Genomic DNA, 14047 nt, shown 5'->3' with positions numbered 1-14047 from the left:
AGGAGCAGTCAAGCGCCGATAATGCTGATCACAGGCGTGTTAATACACGCCTGTGATCAGGATGAGAGATCAGTGTGTGCAGTGTTATAGGTCCCTATGGGACCTATAACACTGCCCAAAAAAAAGTGAAAAAAAGTGTTAATAAAGGTCATTTAACCCCTTCCCTAATAAAAGTTTGAATCACCCCCCTTTTCCCATAAAAAAAATAAAACAGTGTAAAAAAAAATAAAAATAAACATATGTGGTATCGCCACGTGCGTAAATGTCCGAACTATAAAAATATATCATTAATTAAACCGCACGGTCAATGGCGTACGCGCAAAAAAATTCCAAAGTCCCAAAAAGCGTATTTTGGTCACTTTTTATACCATTAAAAAAATGAATAAAAAGTGATCAAAAAGTCCGATCAAAACAAAAAACATACCAATAAAAACTTCAGATCATGGTGCAAAAAATGAGTCCTCATACCGCCCTGTACATGGAAAAATAAAAAAGTTATAGGGGTCAGAAGATGACATTTTTAAACGTATACATTTTCCTGCATGTAGTTATGATTTTTTCCAGAAGTGCGACAAAATCAACCTATATAAGTAGGGTATCATTTTAACCGTATGGACCTACAGAATAATGATAAGGTGTAATTTTTACCGAAATATGCACTGCGTAGAAACGGAAGCCCCCAAAAGTTATAAAATGGCGTTTTTTTTCGATTTTGTCACACAATGATTTTTTTTTCCGTTTCGCCGTGCATTTTTGGGTAAAATGACTAATGCCACTGCAAAGTAGAATTGGCGACGCAAAAAATAAGCCATAATATGGATTTTTAGGTGGAAAATTGAAAGGGTTATGATTTTTAAAAGGTAAGGAGGAAAAAACGAAAGTGCAAAAACGGAAAAACCCTGAGTCCTTAAGGGGTTAAACATCAGGTGTACACTCTCTAAAAAAGGACGCGTTTGCCCAGCGCCCATTATATATAATAGCCCCCCATGAATCTGTACAATATATGAGGAGTTATGTGGTCCTTAAGGGTTGCGTTCACACTTGAAGCAGAATTCTATTATGTGGTGCTGCATATAATACAGCGGACACACAGGGACTCTTGCCATTATACAATATCCGTGCTCAGGACCCTGCCACACACACTTTTTCACAATGATCACAACACCTCATTGGGTGATCATAAGAAAACAAATCTTACCAAAAATTTGCAGTGTAACATAATGCATGGATCAAATGTTACATTAAAGTCAAAGAGAATTTGTTCATACAATGCATTAAAGGGGTACTCTGGTGGAAAACTTTTTTTTTTTTTCAAATCAACTGGTGCCAGAAAGTTAAAAAGATTTGTAAATTACTTCTATTAAAAAATCTTAATCCTTCCAGTACTTATTAGCTGCTGAATACTACAGAGGAAATTCTTTTCTTTTTGGAACACAGTGCTCTCTGCTGACATCATGACCACAGTGCTCTCTGCTGACATCTCTGTCCATTTTAGGAACTAAATAAAACCAATTTCTCCAAGCAACAGGGCGAGATGAACAAGAGCGCCGAGACCAGGTACTAGGGTGAAAAGATTTAATTCCCACAATGCAACACAGCGTTTCGCAGTGACCCGCTTCCTTAGGCATCCTCAGGCATGCCTGAGGAAGCGGGTCACCGCAAAACGCTGCGTTGCATTGTCGGAAATAAATCTTTTCATCCTAGTACCTGGTCTCAGCGCTTTTGTTCATCTCGCCCTGTTGCTTGGAGAAATTGGTTTTATTTGGATTTTATCGGCATGGAGTAGCTGCAGAGACCGCCCTGTATTGCACCTTTATCCATGGTTGTACTTGGACGTAGTACAACCTCCTTTGGTAAGAGCAATTCATACAGTGCGTTACCTATTTTATCCCTTGGTGTCACACTACGGAGCACATCCATGTTCTCTTTTTTATTTCATTTTAGGAACTGTCCAGAGCAGCATATGTTTGCTATGGGGATTTTCTCCTACTCTGGACAGTTCTTAAAATGGACAGAGATGTCAGCAGAGAGCACTGTGGTCATGATGTCAGCAGAGAGCTCTGTGGTCATGATGTCAGCAGAGAGCTCTGTGTTCCAAAAAGAAAAGAATTTCCTCTGTAGTATTCAGCCGCTAATAATTATTGAAATTAATAATAATTATTTAATAGAAGTAATTTACAAATCTGTTTAACTTTCTGCCACCAGTTGATTTAAAAGAAAAAGAAAAAAGTTTTCCACCGGAGATCCCCTTTGACCCCTTAAGGACCGGGGGTTTTTACCGTTTTTGCATTTTCGTTTATTGCTCCTTGCCTTTAAAAAATCATAACTCCCAATTTTGCACCTAAAAATTCATATGATGGCTTATTTTTTGCGCCAACAATTCTACTTTGTAATGACGTCAGTCAATGTGCCCAAAAATCTATGGTGAAATGGAAAAAAAAATCATTGTGCGACAAAATTGAAAAAAAAAACGCCATTTTGTAAGTTTTGGGGGCTTCCGTTTCTACGTAGTACATTCTTCGGTAAAAATGACACCTTATCTTTATTCTGTAGGTCCATACGATTAAAATGATACCCTACTTATATAGGTGTGATTTTGTATTACTTCTGGAAAAAATCATAACTACATGCAGGAAAATTAAAACATTTAAAATTGTAATTTCTGACCCCTATAACTTTTATTTTTCCGTGTTTGGGGCGGAATGAGGGCTCATTTTTTGCGCCGTGATCTGAAGTTTTTAACGCTACCATTTTTTGCATTGATAGGACTTATTGATCGCTTTTTATTCATTTTTAAATGATATAAAAAGTGACCAAAAATGCACTATTTTGGACTTTGGAATTTTTTTGCGCGCACGCCATTGACCGAGCGGTTTAATTAATAATGAATTTTTATAATTCGGACATTTCCGCACGCGGTGATACCATATATGTTTATTTTTATTTACACTGTGTTTTTTTTTATGGGAAAAGGGGGGTGATTCAAAGTTTTAATAGGGGAGGGGTTAAATGATCTTTATTCACTTATTTTTTTTCACTTTTTTTTGCAGTGTTATAGGTCCCATAGGGACCTATAACACTGCACACACTGATCTTTATCATTGATCACTGGTTTCTCATAGGAAACCAGTGATCAACGATTCTGCCGCTTGACTGCTCATGCCTGGATCTCAGGCACTGAGCAGTCATTCGGCGATCGGACAGCAAGGAGGCTAGAGGAACCGGAAGAAGCGTGGATAACGCGAAACGGTGCTGTTGTTCCTGACAGCCGCTCCCAGTCTCCTTGCCAGGAGCAGCTCCCCCTCCCTGCACCCGGGTGTATTTTGATATTGCTTCCTATGGAACTCTGAAGACGCTAATAAAGCATACCCAATTTTCTACGGCATGGTGAGTGCGGACATCATTTCCTTCTTCTATTGCGATTTTATCAGGACTGTTACATGTGTATGTCCAGCACCTTATCCAGCCACACCCGGGAACACAGATTAGATGTTTGCATGCCCACCCACTCCTCTCTGACTACTATTTGTTAGATTTGTAAATTACTTCTATTAAATCATTTTATCATCTTCTGTATGCTCCACAGGAAGTTATTTTCTTTTTAAATTTATTTTCCGTCTGACCACAGAAACTGTCAAAAGCAGGAGAGGTTTGCTATGGGGATTTGTTCCTACTTTGGACAGTTCCTGAGACAGACAGAGGTGTCAGCAGAGAGCAGTGTGGTCAGACAGAAAATAAATTATAAATAAAAGAACTTCTGGAGCATACAGTTGCTGATAAATACTGGAAGGATTAAGATTTTTAAATATAAGTAACTTACAGATCTGTTTAACATTCTAGTTGATTTTATTTATTTTATTGTTTTTTCATCAGAGTACCCCTTTAAAGTATTACAGAGTTTAATAAGGGTCTCCAAAACTAAAGACTTTTGGGGAAAAAACATATGCTGCTCTGGACAATTCCTAAAATGGACAGCAGAGGTCAGCAGAGAGCACTGTGGTCGTGACAGAAGAGCAATCCAAAAAGAAAAGTATTTCCTTTGTGGTATACAGCCCCTAAAAAGTACTGGAAGAATTAAGATTTTTTAATAGAAGTAATTTACAAATCTGTTTAACTTTCTTGCACCAGTTGAATAAAAAAAAAAAAAAAATCAATAATAAAAAAAAAAATGTTTTCCATGGGAGTACCCCTTTAAGAGAGAAGACCTAAAGACTGCTAGTGCAGAGGATGCATCATCCTAGAGCAGTGTAGATCGTTGGCTGTCCGGGCATGCCGGGAGTAGTAGTTTTGCAAAAGCTGCAGGCACGCAGGTTGGGAAACACTGCTTTAGATTCTGCAGTTTGATTTAGTCTTAGGCCAGGCCAGAAGCCCAATCAGGTCCTAGGGTGAAGCTTTGGGGCTCCTCTACAAAGCCTTCGGCTGTCTGGAAATGCTGGGAGTTGTAGTTTAACAACAGTTGGAGGTACCCTGGTTGGGAAACACTGTCCTAAAAGCAAGTGGCGGTCCCTGTGCAAGGACATACATATGTGCAGCATGGAAGAAGTTTTATAAAGTCAGAGCTGCTAATACACTATACTACACTTAGTGCGCCAAGTCAGGAATGGACATACTGGGGAAGATTTATCAAAGGATTTAGACTGGCTTTTCCCATCTAAAATTGTGGCACAGAAAGTCGCAGTCTAAATACGTGAGACTTTTTCGCGACTTTTGCTTTAGAGGATTTTTTAGAACATGATGCATTCTAGTCTAGATGGAAAAATTCATTGATTTATCAATAGTCCGCTGAAATGTCAGACCATGCTGGAGCAGGTTTAAATATAGTCTAAACCGTAGATCCCGACGTCCGTGCACAGAATTTAACAAGAGCTGTTCAACTTTTGATAAATTAAAGGGGTACTCTGCACCTAGACATCTTATCCCCTATCCAAAGGATAGGGGATAAGATGTCAGATCGCCGGGGTCCCGCTGCTGGGTTCGCTCTGCACGTAATGACGGGCAATACAGGGGCCGGAGCATCGTTACGTCACGGCTTCGCCCCTCGTGACGTCACGGTCCGCCCCCATCAATACAAGTCTATGGGAGGGGGCGTGGCGGTCGTCACACCCCCTGCCGTGATGTCACAAGGGGTGGAGTGCCGCAGCGGCGATTCCAGGGCTCCCCAGCAGCGGGACTGCGGCGACCTGACATCTTATCCCCTATCCTTTGTATAGGGGATAAGATGCCAGGGGCGGAGTACCCCTTTAAGCGCACAATAGACCAGTCTAACCCTCTGTAGGTTGGTCTATATTGATGCGAGAAATAGACAGCTTTTTTAAATTCCCCCAACTGTAAGATAAACTGATGGACAGCAAGGGGCCCACTCTGGTGTGAGGCACCCGCTATAAACTAAGCAGCACCTACAGAGAACGCATTGCTGCAAGGAAAAGAGCTTATAATGCAGAATAGAAAGCATTGAGCAGAGCTTCATGGTCTGGGAAAAGTGCTAGGTCAGGCCTGCTATCTCTATTCATTAGCCCTCCCAGCTGGGCAGTGGGTAGGCAGCTGTTACCGTGATCAATGACTTACCTAAATGTCATCTCTACTGATTCGCTTATAAATTACCAGCAAGTGAGACTAATGTACAGGTGCTAATTTATTTAAACTGTTCTCTTCACTTGTACGTAGCATTAGAAACTGCATCTGGCACCTAATGTTAGCTGTCAGTTGTACTTAGTCATGCCTCTTCTAATGACTCTGTTCATTAGAAATGAGCACAAATTATGAAATATTGTGAAAAATGATACGGCAAATAGAATGGACACAGCAAATCAATTAGAGAAATTTCCTGCAGAATCCGCTCTCCTAGCAGGAGGAGAACATGCAGGTTTCCGAGCGAGAGATGAGATAACAATTAAAAAGCAATTGAAGGGAACTTGGCAGCATTATTTATCAATCTGCTTGCATTGCAGTTGTTAGAATGATGCACTGGCATGTGGCAAACAATTGCTTCTGTATGAAGATATGCACTTTTCTATGATACTATACACACACATATATATATATATATATATATATATATATAATCTGTATATAAGGGCTGCAACATGAGATTAATTGCTTAATCGATTTGTTGTTGATAAATTAAATTGATTAAAATCAGGGAAAACCAGCAAAAGGACCAAAAAAATAAAAGGTTTTTACTTGTACAGTAGGCATATAAAACCAAGTGAACAAGGTTTTGTTTCCCCCATTATTACTTAGCACAGTGTTTCCCAACCAGGGTGCCTCCAGCTGTTGCAAAACTACAACTCCCAGCATTCCCGGACAGCCTTTTGCTGGGTGTTGTAGTTTTGCAACAGCTGGAGGCACCCTGGTTGGGGAAACACTGACTTAGCATTTAAAGCGAAACTGTAACCTCCATATGAGGTACACACACCATAAGGTAGGTCATAATGCAATCCAAGAGAAGGTCCTTTTCCTTACTTTGCCTGCAGTTTAAGTTATATTCCTGGTGTCGTGATCTGCCGGAGAACAGTCGGGGGGGCTGCCTCCTCCCCGCCCTAACCCGCTGCCAGAATAAAGCCCTGTATGTCTATCATGCGGGACCAGTAAAGTAAAGAAAAGGATCTTCTCCAAGATGGCATTATGCCATAACTGATGGTGCCTGCACCTCCGTACATCGTGTGGAGGAGAGAGCGGCACTGCGCTTCGCCCCGTCTGGCCAGCTCCCAGCAGGGAATATGAAGTTACTGTGTGGTGATGTCATATTCCCCGCTGGGAACTCTGATTGGTCAGCACAAATTGACCAATAAGAGCTCCCGGCGAGGAATATGACATCACAGCACCTTAACTTCACATTCCCACACTGGGACCTGGCCAGGAAGAATTGTAGTGCTGACCCAAAAAATGAGTTACAAATGTTAGAACACCGGCGTTTTAACATTTGTAACTCGTCTTTTGCTTAACAAACGAATCCAGTTATTGATTTTTATCAATAATATTGATTAATCGTTGCAGCCCTAATATATACACACACACTATAAATATTTATTATAGATTCATATAGCAGTAATATAAACCAAAGCAGATCTAATTAAAATCACATGACAGAGCGTATACTGTTTTGAGTACATGTACTGAAATGTATGTGTACATTCCCATAATACAAATACTCAACACATAACCTCTACTGATTCTGAAAGTATCTGTTTTCCTGCTAAGAATGTATATATGAAGATAAGCAGATTGAGTTGATGTTTAGCTTTCTTTTGCAGGAATATAAATGGTTATAGTTACGTAAGTAGGAAATTTGTTGCAGAAATTTTATCTGAATGGTGTTTGCAGAAATCCAAGGGTTTGCGGCTGGAACAGCCCTATTTAAATGAGTGGATCTTGTTTTAGCTGCAGATACAGTATTTTTGCAATAATTTATCCTCAAATGGCTAAACTTAATATTTAAAGAGGTAGTCTGGGAAACTAAACCCATAGCCCATCCTTTCCCTCTCGCCAACCTATATATTTGTCTAAACATCATTCCTTATACCACGTATAGCTAGGCTGCAGCACTGCATCTGCGATCCGGCATAAGGAAAGGGGGCCCTTTGCCGCCATTATAGCTCATCAGACTCCCACGATCACTTGAAACTTCTGACACCGTGATTGACATTGATCACGGCATATAGGGTTAATGACAGTGAGCTGCGGGATCATAGCTGTCCGTCATAAGTGGTTAATGTCCAGCTACCAATAGTAGTAGATAGTTACCAATACCATATTAAACCGAGAGCAGCTCCTGTGCTTACTTTATAACCATTTAAAGGGGTTCTCCACTGCTTTAACCTTCTTTGGCCAGTTAGTTAGTACTGTGGCTATATGTCATTAACGCTTTCTTTCCTGTTGCTAACTCAACTATATGTAGGGTTTTATTTTATTTTTTATCTTTTTTTTTAACAGACCCGGAAGCTGGTTAATTCCTTAGTTTGCTGGCTTGCCTTGACCACTTTATTTTTTTCTCCCGCCGCCATCTTGCCATCGATACGTGACCCTGCAGGGTGTTGTGTGGGAGGCCGGCCTGCCCCTCGCTCTGTTCGTGCCCGCCTCCTGCGCTAATGAATATTCTTCCGTCATAAGCGCGCACCTCCTTACTTTCAGCTTCTTCTAAGCTGAATGCTGTTTGGGCTGCTTGCGGCGAATCGGCTCCGGTGATTGGCGCATGCGCAGTTCGTCCTCGATCGTGAGGGTCATCTGCGCATGTGCCATTGTGATGTCAGCCTCAGGCCTGACGCGCTGGGCGATTGTTAACACTAACCTTGCCAGAGGGGAGTCCCTGAGTGCTGGACAGCTCCCGAAGGTTTGCTATGGGCTCTCTCTTGCAGATGTTCGCGCCGCATGTGATCCTAATTTTTCATATCTGTTTTACTGCAGGTGTTATGACGGCAGAATATTCATTAGCGCGGGAGGCGGGCACGAACAGAGCGAGGGGCAGGCCGGCCTCCCACACAACACCCTGCAGGGTCACGTATCGATGGCAAGATGGCGACGGGGGAAAAAAATAAGTGGTCGAGGCAAGCCAGCAAACAAAGGAATTAACCAGCTTCCGGGTCTGTTAAAAAAGGTAAAAAAAAAAACACATATAGTAGCGTTAGCAACAGGAAAGAAAGCGTTAATGACATATAGCCACAGTACTATCTAACTGGCCAAAGAAGGTTAAAGCAGTGGAGAACCCCTTTAATGCTCGAGGACAAACATTTATGCCCTGGTGCCAAAGTGTTTAACCCAGTGTTTCAAAACCAGGTGTTGCAAAACCACAACTTTCAGCATGCCCAGACAGTCAAAGGTTGTCCGAACATGCTGGGAGTTGTAGGAGGCCCCCTGGATTGTGAACACTGAGTTAAACACTATGGGTCAGTAGTGTTTGTGCATCCAATTCCAGAGATAATACATTGTCACACCAGAGTGAGATGTCCCAAATGAGAAACTCTGCTATGCTATAGATTGAGATGTATCCAAATGTAAAGAGTGAGACTAGAATTTTGTATCCAGAAATATATATGACATTATTACCATTACTAAAAAGAAGCTAGTCACTTGGATGCCTGTGCTGTAAGGCAGCAGTGCTAACCACAGTGCCACAATGCGGTCCAATAAATAAGCTTTACTCAAAGCCAAAAACCTCGAAGAAAATATCACTCACAAAGCAGACTTAACTATTGACTTTTATAAATTGTAACTACTACTATAATGCCTTGGGTGAACAACTTGCAGGCAGTGAGCGTCTCTACATCCACTAGAGTTTTCCTGTGACATTGATGAATGGACTAGATGTCAAACTATCTCATTATTGGTGTTCTCATGGTAACTATTCCGGCACAGGTAAACCTCGCTTACAGCTGTGAACATACAGCAATTCTTTGAAATGAAGGATTTCCTTGATAAATTGTGGAATTACAGCATAATGGAAAGCACAACAGAAGTCTCCAGAGCTTGTCTACATGACCCCTCCGCAGCAGCAGCAGCAACACAAGGAAGCCAGCGCAGAACTATGAAAGCGCTGCGGTGTCTTATTTGATCAGACAATTCCTACACAAGACAGCAGAACACACACCCCGGCTTTGTACAGAAATGTGCCCAGCATTATTCCGACAGTTTGATTAAAATTCACAGGGAGTTGGGACAGTTACAGCTGAGTTAAAGAGTTTTCAATATGAAGCTCCGCACTAAATTACTTCTCCAACAGAGCCGCTCTACTTACATCAATATTCTCTTGGGTAAACGTCTCTGGATCCTCTCCCATCATGTTGGCTAAATGTCTCTTTCCAATGTTGAACTCTTCAATCTGTTTTTTAATAAAAGCCTCTGTGTACTTTTCAGGTCCCGAGGCTGCAACATTTTTCCTCTGTACTGTGGAACTGGTATGTATTAGTCGTGTCCTCTGTGCCAAAATAAGAGGGGCGAGCTGGGATGAAAAAAGGGGAGAAAAACTATTTAGTCAAATAATCACGAAACGAAAATAAAATGACATGTACAATACATAGAACATGGAAGGTGTCCTGTAATGTCAGGTTCAGCTCTGTAGTGATTGCTATGGACCACCAACACAAAGTAGCAACATCATACACACCATGATAAACTTTAAAGGGGTACTCCGGCGCTTAGACATCTTATCTCCTATCCAAAGGATAGGGGATAAGATGCCTGATCGCGGAGGTCCCGCCGCTGGGGAACCCCGTGATCTTGCACGCCGCACCCCGTTAAAATCAGTCCCCGGAGCATGTTCGCTCCGGGTCTGATTACTGTCGATCACGGCTCCGCCCCCGTATGACGTCACGTCAATGCAAGCCTATGGGAAGGGGGGGGGCCCCGGGGGTGGAGTCGTGACATCGCGCTCTTTCGATCGCGTGGTCGGGATCCGAAGCCTCCAGCGTTGCCGGAAGCCGTTGAGGTGTGTGCTGCAGCCGAGATGCCGGGGGTCCCCAGCAGCGGGACCCCCCGCAATCTGACATCTTATCCCCTATCCTTTGGATATTCCAAGATCTTTTTCTGCAGCCTTTGAGCCCATGATGGCAAGTTAAAGGGGTACTCCACCCCTAGACATCTTATCCCCTATCCAAAAGGATAGGGGATAAGATGTCAGATTGCCGTGGTCCCGCTGCTGGGGAGCCCCGGGATCCCCGCTGAGGCACCTCGCTATCATTACTGTACAGAGCGAGTTCGCTCTGTGCGTAATGACGGGCGATACAGGGGACGGAGCAGCGTGACGTCATGGCTCCGCCCCTCGTGACATCACGGCCCGTCCCCTTAATGCAAGTCTATTGGAGGGGGCGTGACGACCGCCACGCCCCCACCCAGACTTGTATTGAAAGGGGCGGACCATGACGTTATGAGGGGGCGGAGCCGTGATGTAACGATGCTCCGGCCCCTTTATTGCCCGTCATTACGTGCAGAGCGAACTCGCTCTGTGCTGTAATGATAGCGCAGTGCCGGAGCAGGGATTCCGAGGCTCACCAGCAGCGGGACCCCGGCGATCTGACATCTTATCCCCTATCCTTTGGATAGGGGATAAGATGTCTAGGGGCGGAGTACCCCTTTAAAATACTGTGCAATGTGCTTCCATTACCTCTGTGCACCACTTTGTCCTGTTTTAATGCACGGAACCCACATCTGGAAGTGCTGTCTTTTTTATGTTACTGTAACCTCTGACCTTTCCAAGCATTCCATGCGACCAGAGACTATTGGGCGGGGGGTGGTTATCAAATCTTGTGTAGAGAGGATGAGTAGTGCAGTTACCATAGCAACCAGCTTGCACCTTTCATTTTTAAAAAGGTCTCTGAAAAATTAAGGTAGCAATCTGATTGGTTGCTATGGGCAAACTGGTCAACTTTTCCTATGCACAGGTTTTCTTTAAGCTTTTATAAAATATCACCAAAAACTCTGTATGTAGTGCATTTTGTATTTCACTATAGAATATAAAGTAAAATCTGGTAGATTAAAAACAACAACACTTTTTGCAAGTTTACACAGCACTAGCTGAGTGGGGTTGTAGCAGAGGGGGCTTGGTCTGGCATGAAGGAGGAGCAAAATTTTAATTGATATCTCTGCGGCTGGAGAAGATTTCTTGCCATGTGGCTGGATTCATCAAGAGACGTGTACCTCTTGATGAATCAAGCAAACTCATGCGCTGGTGGGAGATTTATTTATTTATTATTCATAAATCCCCCCTAAGGATGAGATGGTAAAATTTCTGTGCAGAATTTCACTGAACAATTTTCCTGGAAATTCTGCTAAAATTTACTGTACATTCACTTCAATGGCATTCTGCTTTTGCCATCTTGGGCCATGTTCACACAACGGAATTTCTGAGCGGAATCTGGCGGAAAAACTAGGCTTGAAAATGATGCGTGGAAATTTTGCAGCAGAGTCCCATTGCTTACACAACAGAAATCCCGATTCTGGCCTCTGCCGAAAGAAATGACGGCGGAATCAGTTTGAAAAGGAGTTGCTGTCTATGGGGAGTGCATTTCTAAGCTGTCCTCACTATTTGCTCAATATCTGCCCATGTTTTCCAGGTGGCCATTCTGCAAATATTCCATTGTGTGAACATAGCCTCTCTTCATCCTAATATTGTTGCTTCTGTAAAAAAAAAAAACATTTCTGTTCTATAGAAACCACATTTACCTCTCCATTAACCACATTGCTAATCGTACCAGCTGATGGCTGCATTGGATCAGCAAACAGTGGACCGAGTCCAATTATCCCAGTAAAAAAGGGTCTCATATGTGGAGCCTCCACCTATCGTGGCATATTCTGGGGTGCAGTAGCTATTACCCCTGATTTTTCTTTTACCAATAGCTATTTATATCTCGAATTTTTCCCCTTTTTTTACTGTATATACTCTCTGGTATTAAAGTTGTATGCAAGCTTTACAAAGCTGGCTCTACCTGAAGTGGAATCGCAGCTTATGTACTACAAATAAGACACTACAAACAGAAATCCATCGTAAGTTGCTCTGAATCACATGAAAGAGCGCAGATCCAGCTGTACTGGGAAATCAGCAATGCTGATCCAATACAGTCAGAGTACTCAGGAGAAGAGTGTGCTGTGAGCAGGGGTAAGCTTATGGCACTAACTAAATACCCGGAGAACATTTCTAACAAGATAAATACCACTTTAGATTTGTTTTATCCATCAGTCTTTGCCTTGGTAATCTTCGGTCTCTCTCTTTACAGCAGGTCCGTCACCAGAATGAGCCATCGTTTTATAGAGCAGTACATTATAACAGGTTCACTGGGCTAATAGACCAAATAATACAGAAATATAATTAAGCAGCCTAATTCATTTCCAACATGTAGGAATATAGGACTCGTAGTACATTATTAATGAAAGGAGTGTACATTCCCCGCCTGCCCTCATCAAGGTCACAGAGACATGTAAAAAGTTCTGATTCGTCAAGGTCTTAGTGCTAAGACATCCACCGATCACAAGAATCAGATTGTAGCATACTTCACTTCCTGGGTTAGATCGATCAGTAGCCCCATTATAAGTCTATGAGGAAATAAAGGGAAGCTGGGCAGAGATCACTGAGAGCTAGGGAGTGAAGCTTACTGCCCAGCTCTTCTCCCTACTCGTTTCTCTGATCAGTAGAGGTCTCAGTAGCACTGAAACCCTAACCAATCAAAACTTTTGGCATATCAACAGGTACACTTTAATGGTGCTATCCCAAGATTAAAAGGTATCTCTTATCTATGGATCTATAAAGCATAGTGCTCAATTTTCTTTGGAAGACCCACAGACAGTAAATGGAGCAGCAGCCGAGTATGTGTGGTGCTGCTCTAGTCACTTGGGGTAGAAGGTACCTTCTTGTAAATGAACGAGATCCCAGCATCCAAACATCCAATGTAATTTAAGAGGCCTATTTATCAACAATGGCTTCACAAAACACCTATTCTTCCCAAGGTTCCTATACACATGCCCGCTTTCCCGAGTGTATGCGTGTGTTTACATAGTGGCCACAAGAATATGCCCTTGTATGATTTCCCTGACAGGAGCTTATCTCCTGTTGGCAAAAGGATTTGCAGCAATCACAATCCTTATTTTCTGCCCCAAATTCTGGAAAAGCTGAAACATTCCCATACGCATAAGCTAGGTGATTGGTCCAACCAGAATCTGTGGGGTTCGGTAGACTGTATTTTATTGTGTATTGGGTCCTTCATCAGCACATTGGCCATATTCTCTCCTGGTATTAACAGAGGATGCCTGGATTTGATTTTGTAAAAAACATATCTTAAATGGAAAAGAAAAATGGTCCGAATGGCATGAGGAGCTATCAGAGGTGTAGGAACTCTCAGAAATCTAGGGGGGATAGCTATCTAAAGGGTGGACCCAGAAAAGGGGAGGGCCCATTCAATGATGCATGATGCTACAAAATCAAACTTCAGGCTCCTCAACACAGGTACCTCCAGGGAGCAGTGAATTCAGGTATCTATCAGGACTGTGGGAGGCAGGCTGTGGGAGAGGTCAGGTCAGGTCGGGGGGCGGGGGGGGGGGGGGGGGTTCCTCTACAGCCTGTGTA

General features: G+C 42.7%; 1 protein-coding gene across 1 annotated transcript in view; it reads right to left on the bottom strand.

The window, feature by feature from the left end:
• MRPS9 (mitochondrial ribosomal protein S9) overlaps window positions 1-14047 on the bottom strand; it is a 131431-nt gene that overhangs the window by 51930 nt on the left and 65454 nt on the right. Inside the window, exon 2 of the mRNA XM_056556105.1 lies at window positions 9731-9934. Coding sequence (XP_056412080.1) covers window positions 9731-9934 — 204 coding nt within the window. The remainder of the gene's footprint in view (window positions 1-9730; window positions 9935-14047) is intronic.

This window comes from Hyla sarda, chromosome 2 (genome assembly GCF_029499605.1).
Source record: "Hyla sarda isolate aHylSar1 chromosome 2, aHylSar1.hap1, whole genome shotgun sequence".
NCBI lineage: Eukaryota > Metazoa > Chordata > Amphibia > Anura > Hylidae > Hyla > Hyla sarda.
Note: the sequence above shows the minus strand (reverse complement) of the source record. Positions and strands in the feature narration are given on the sequence as shown.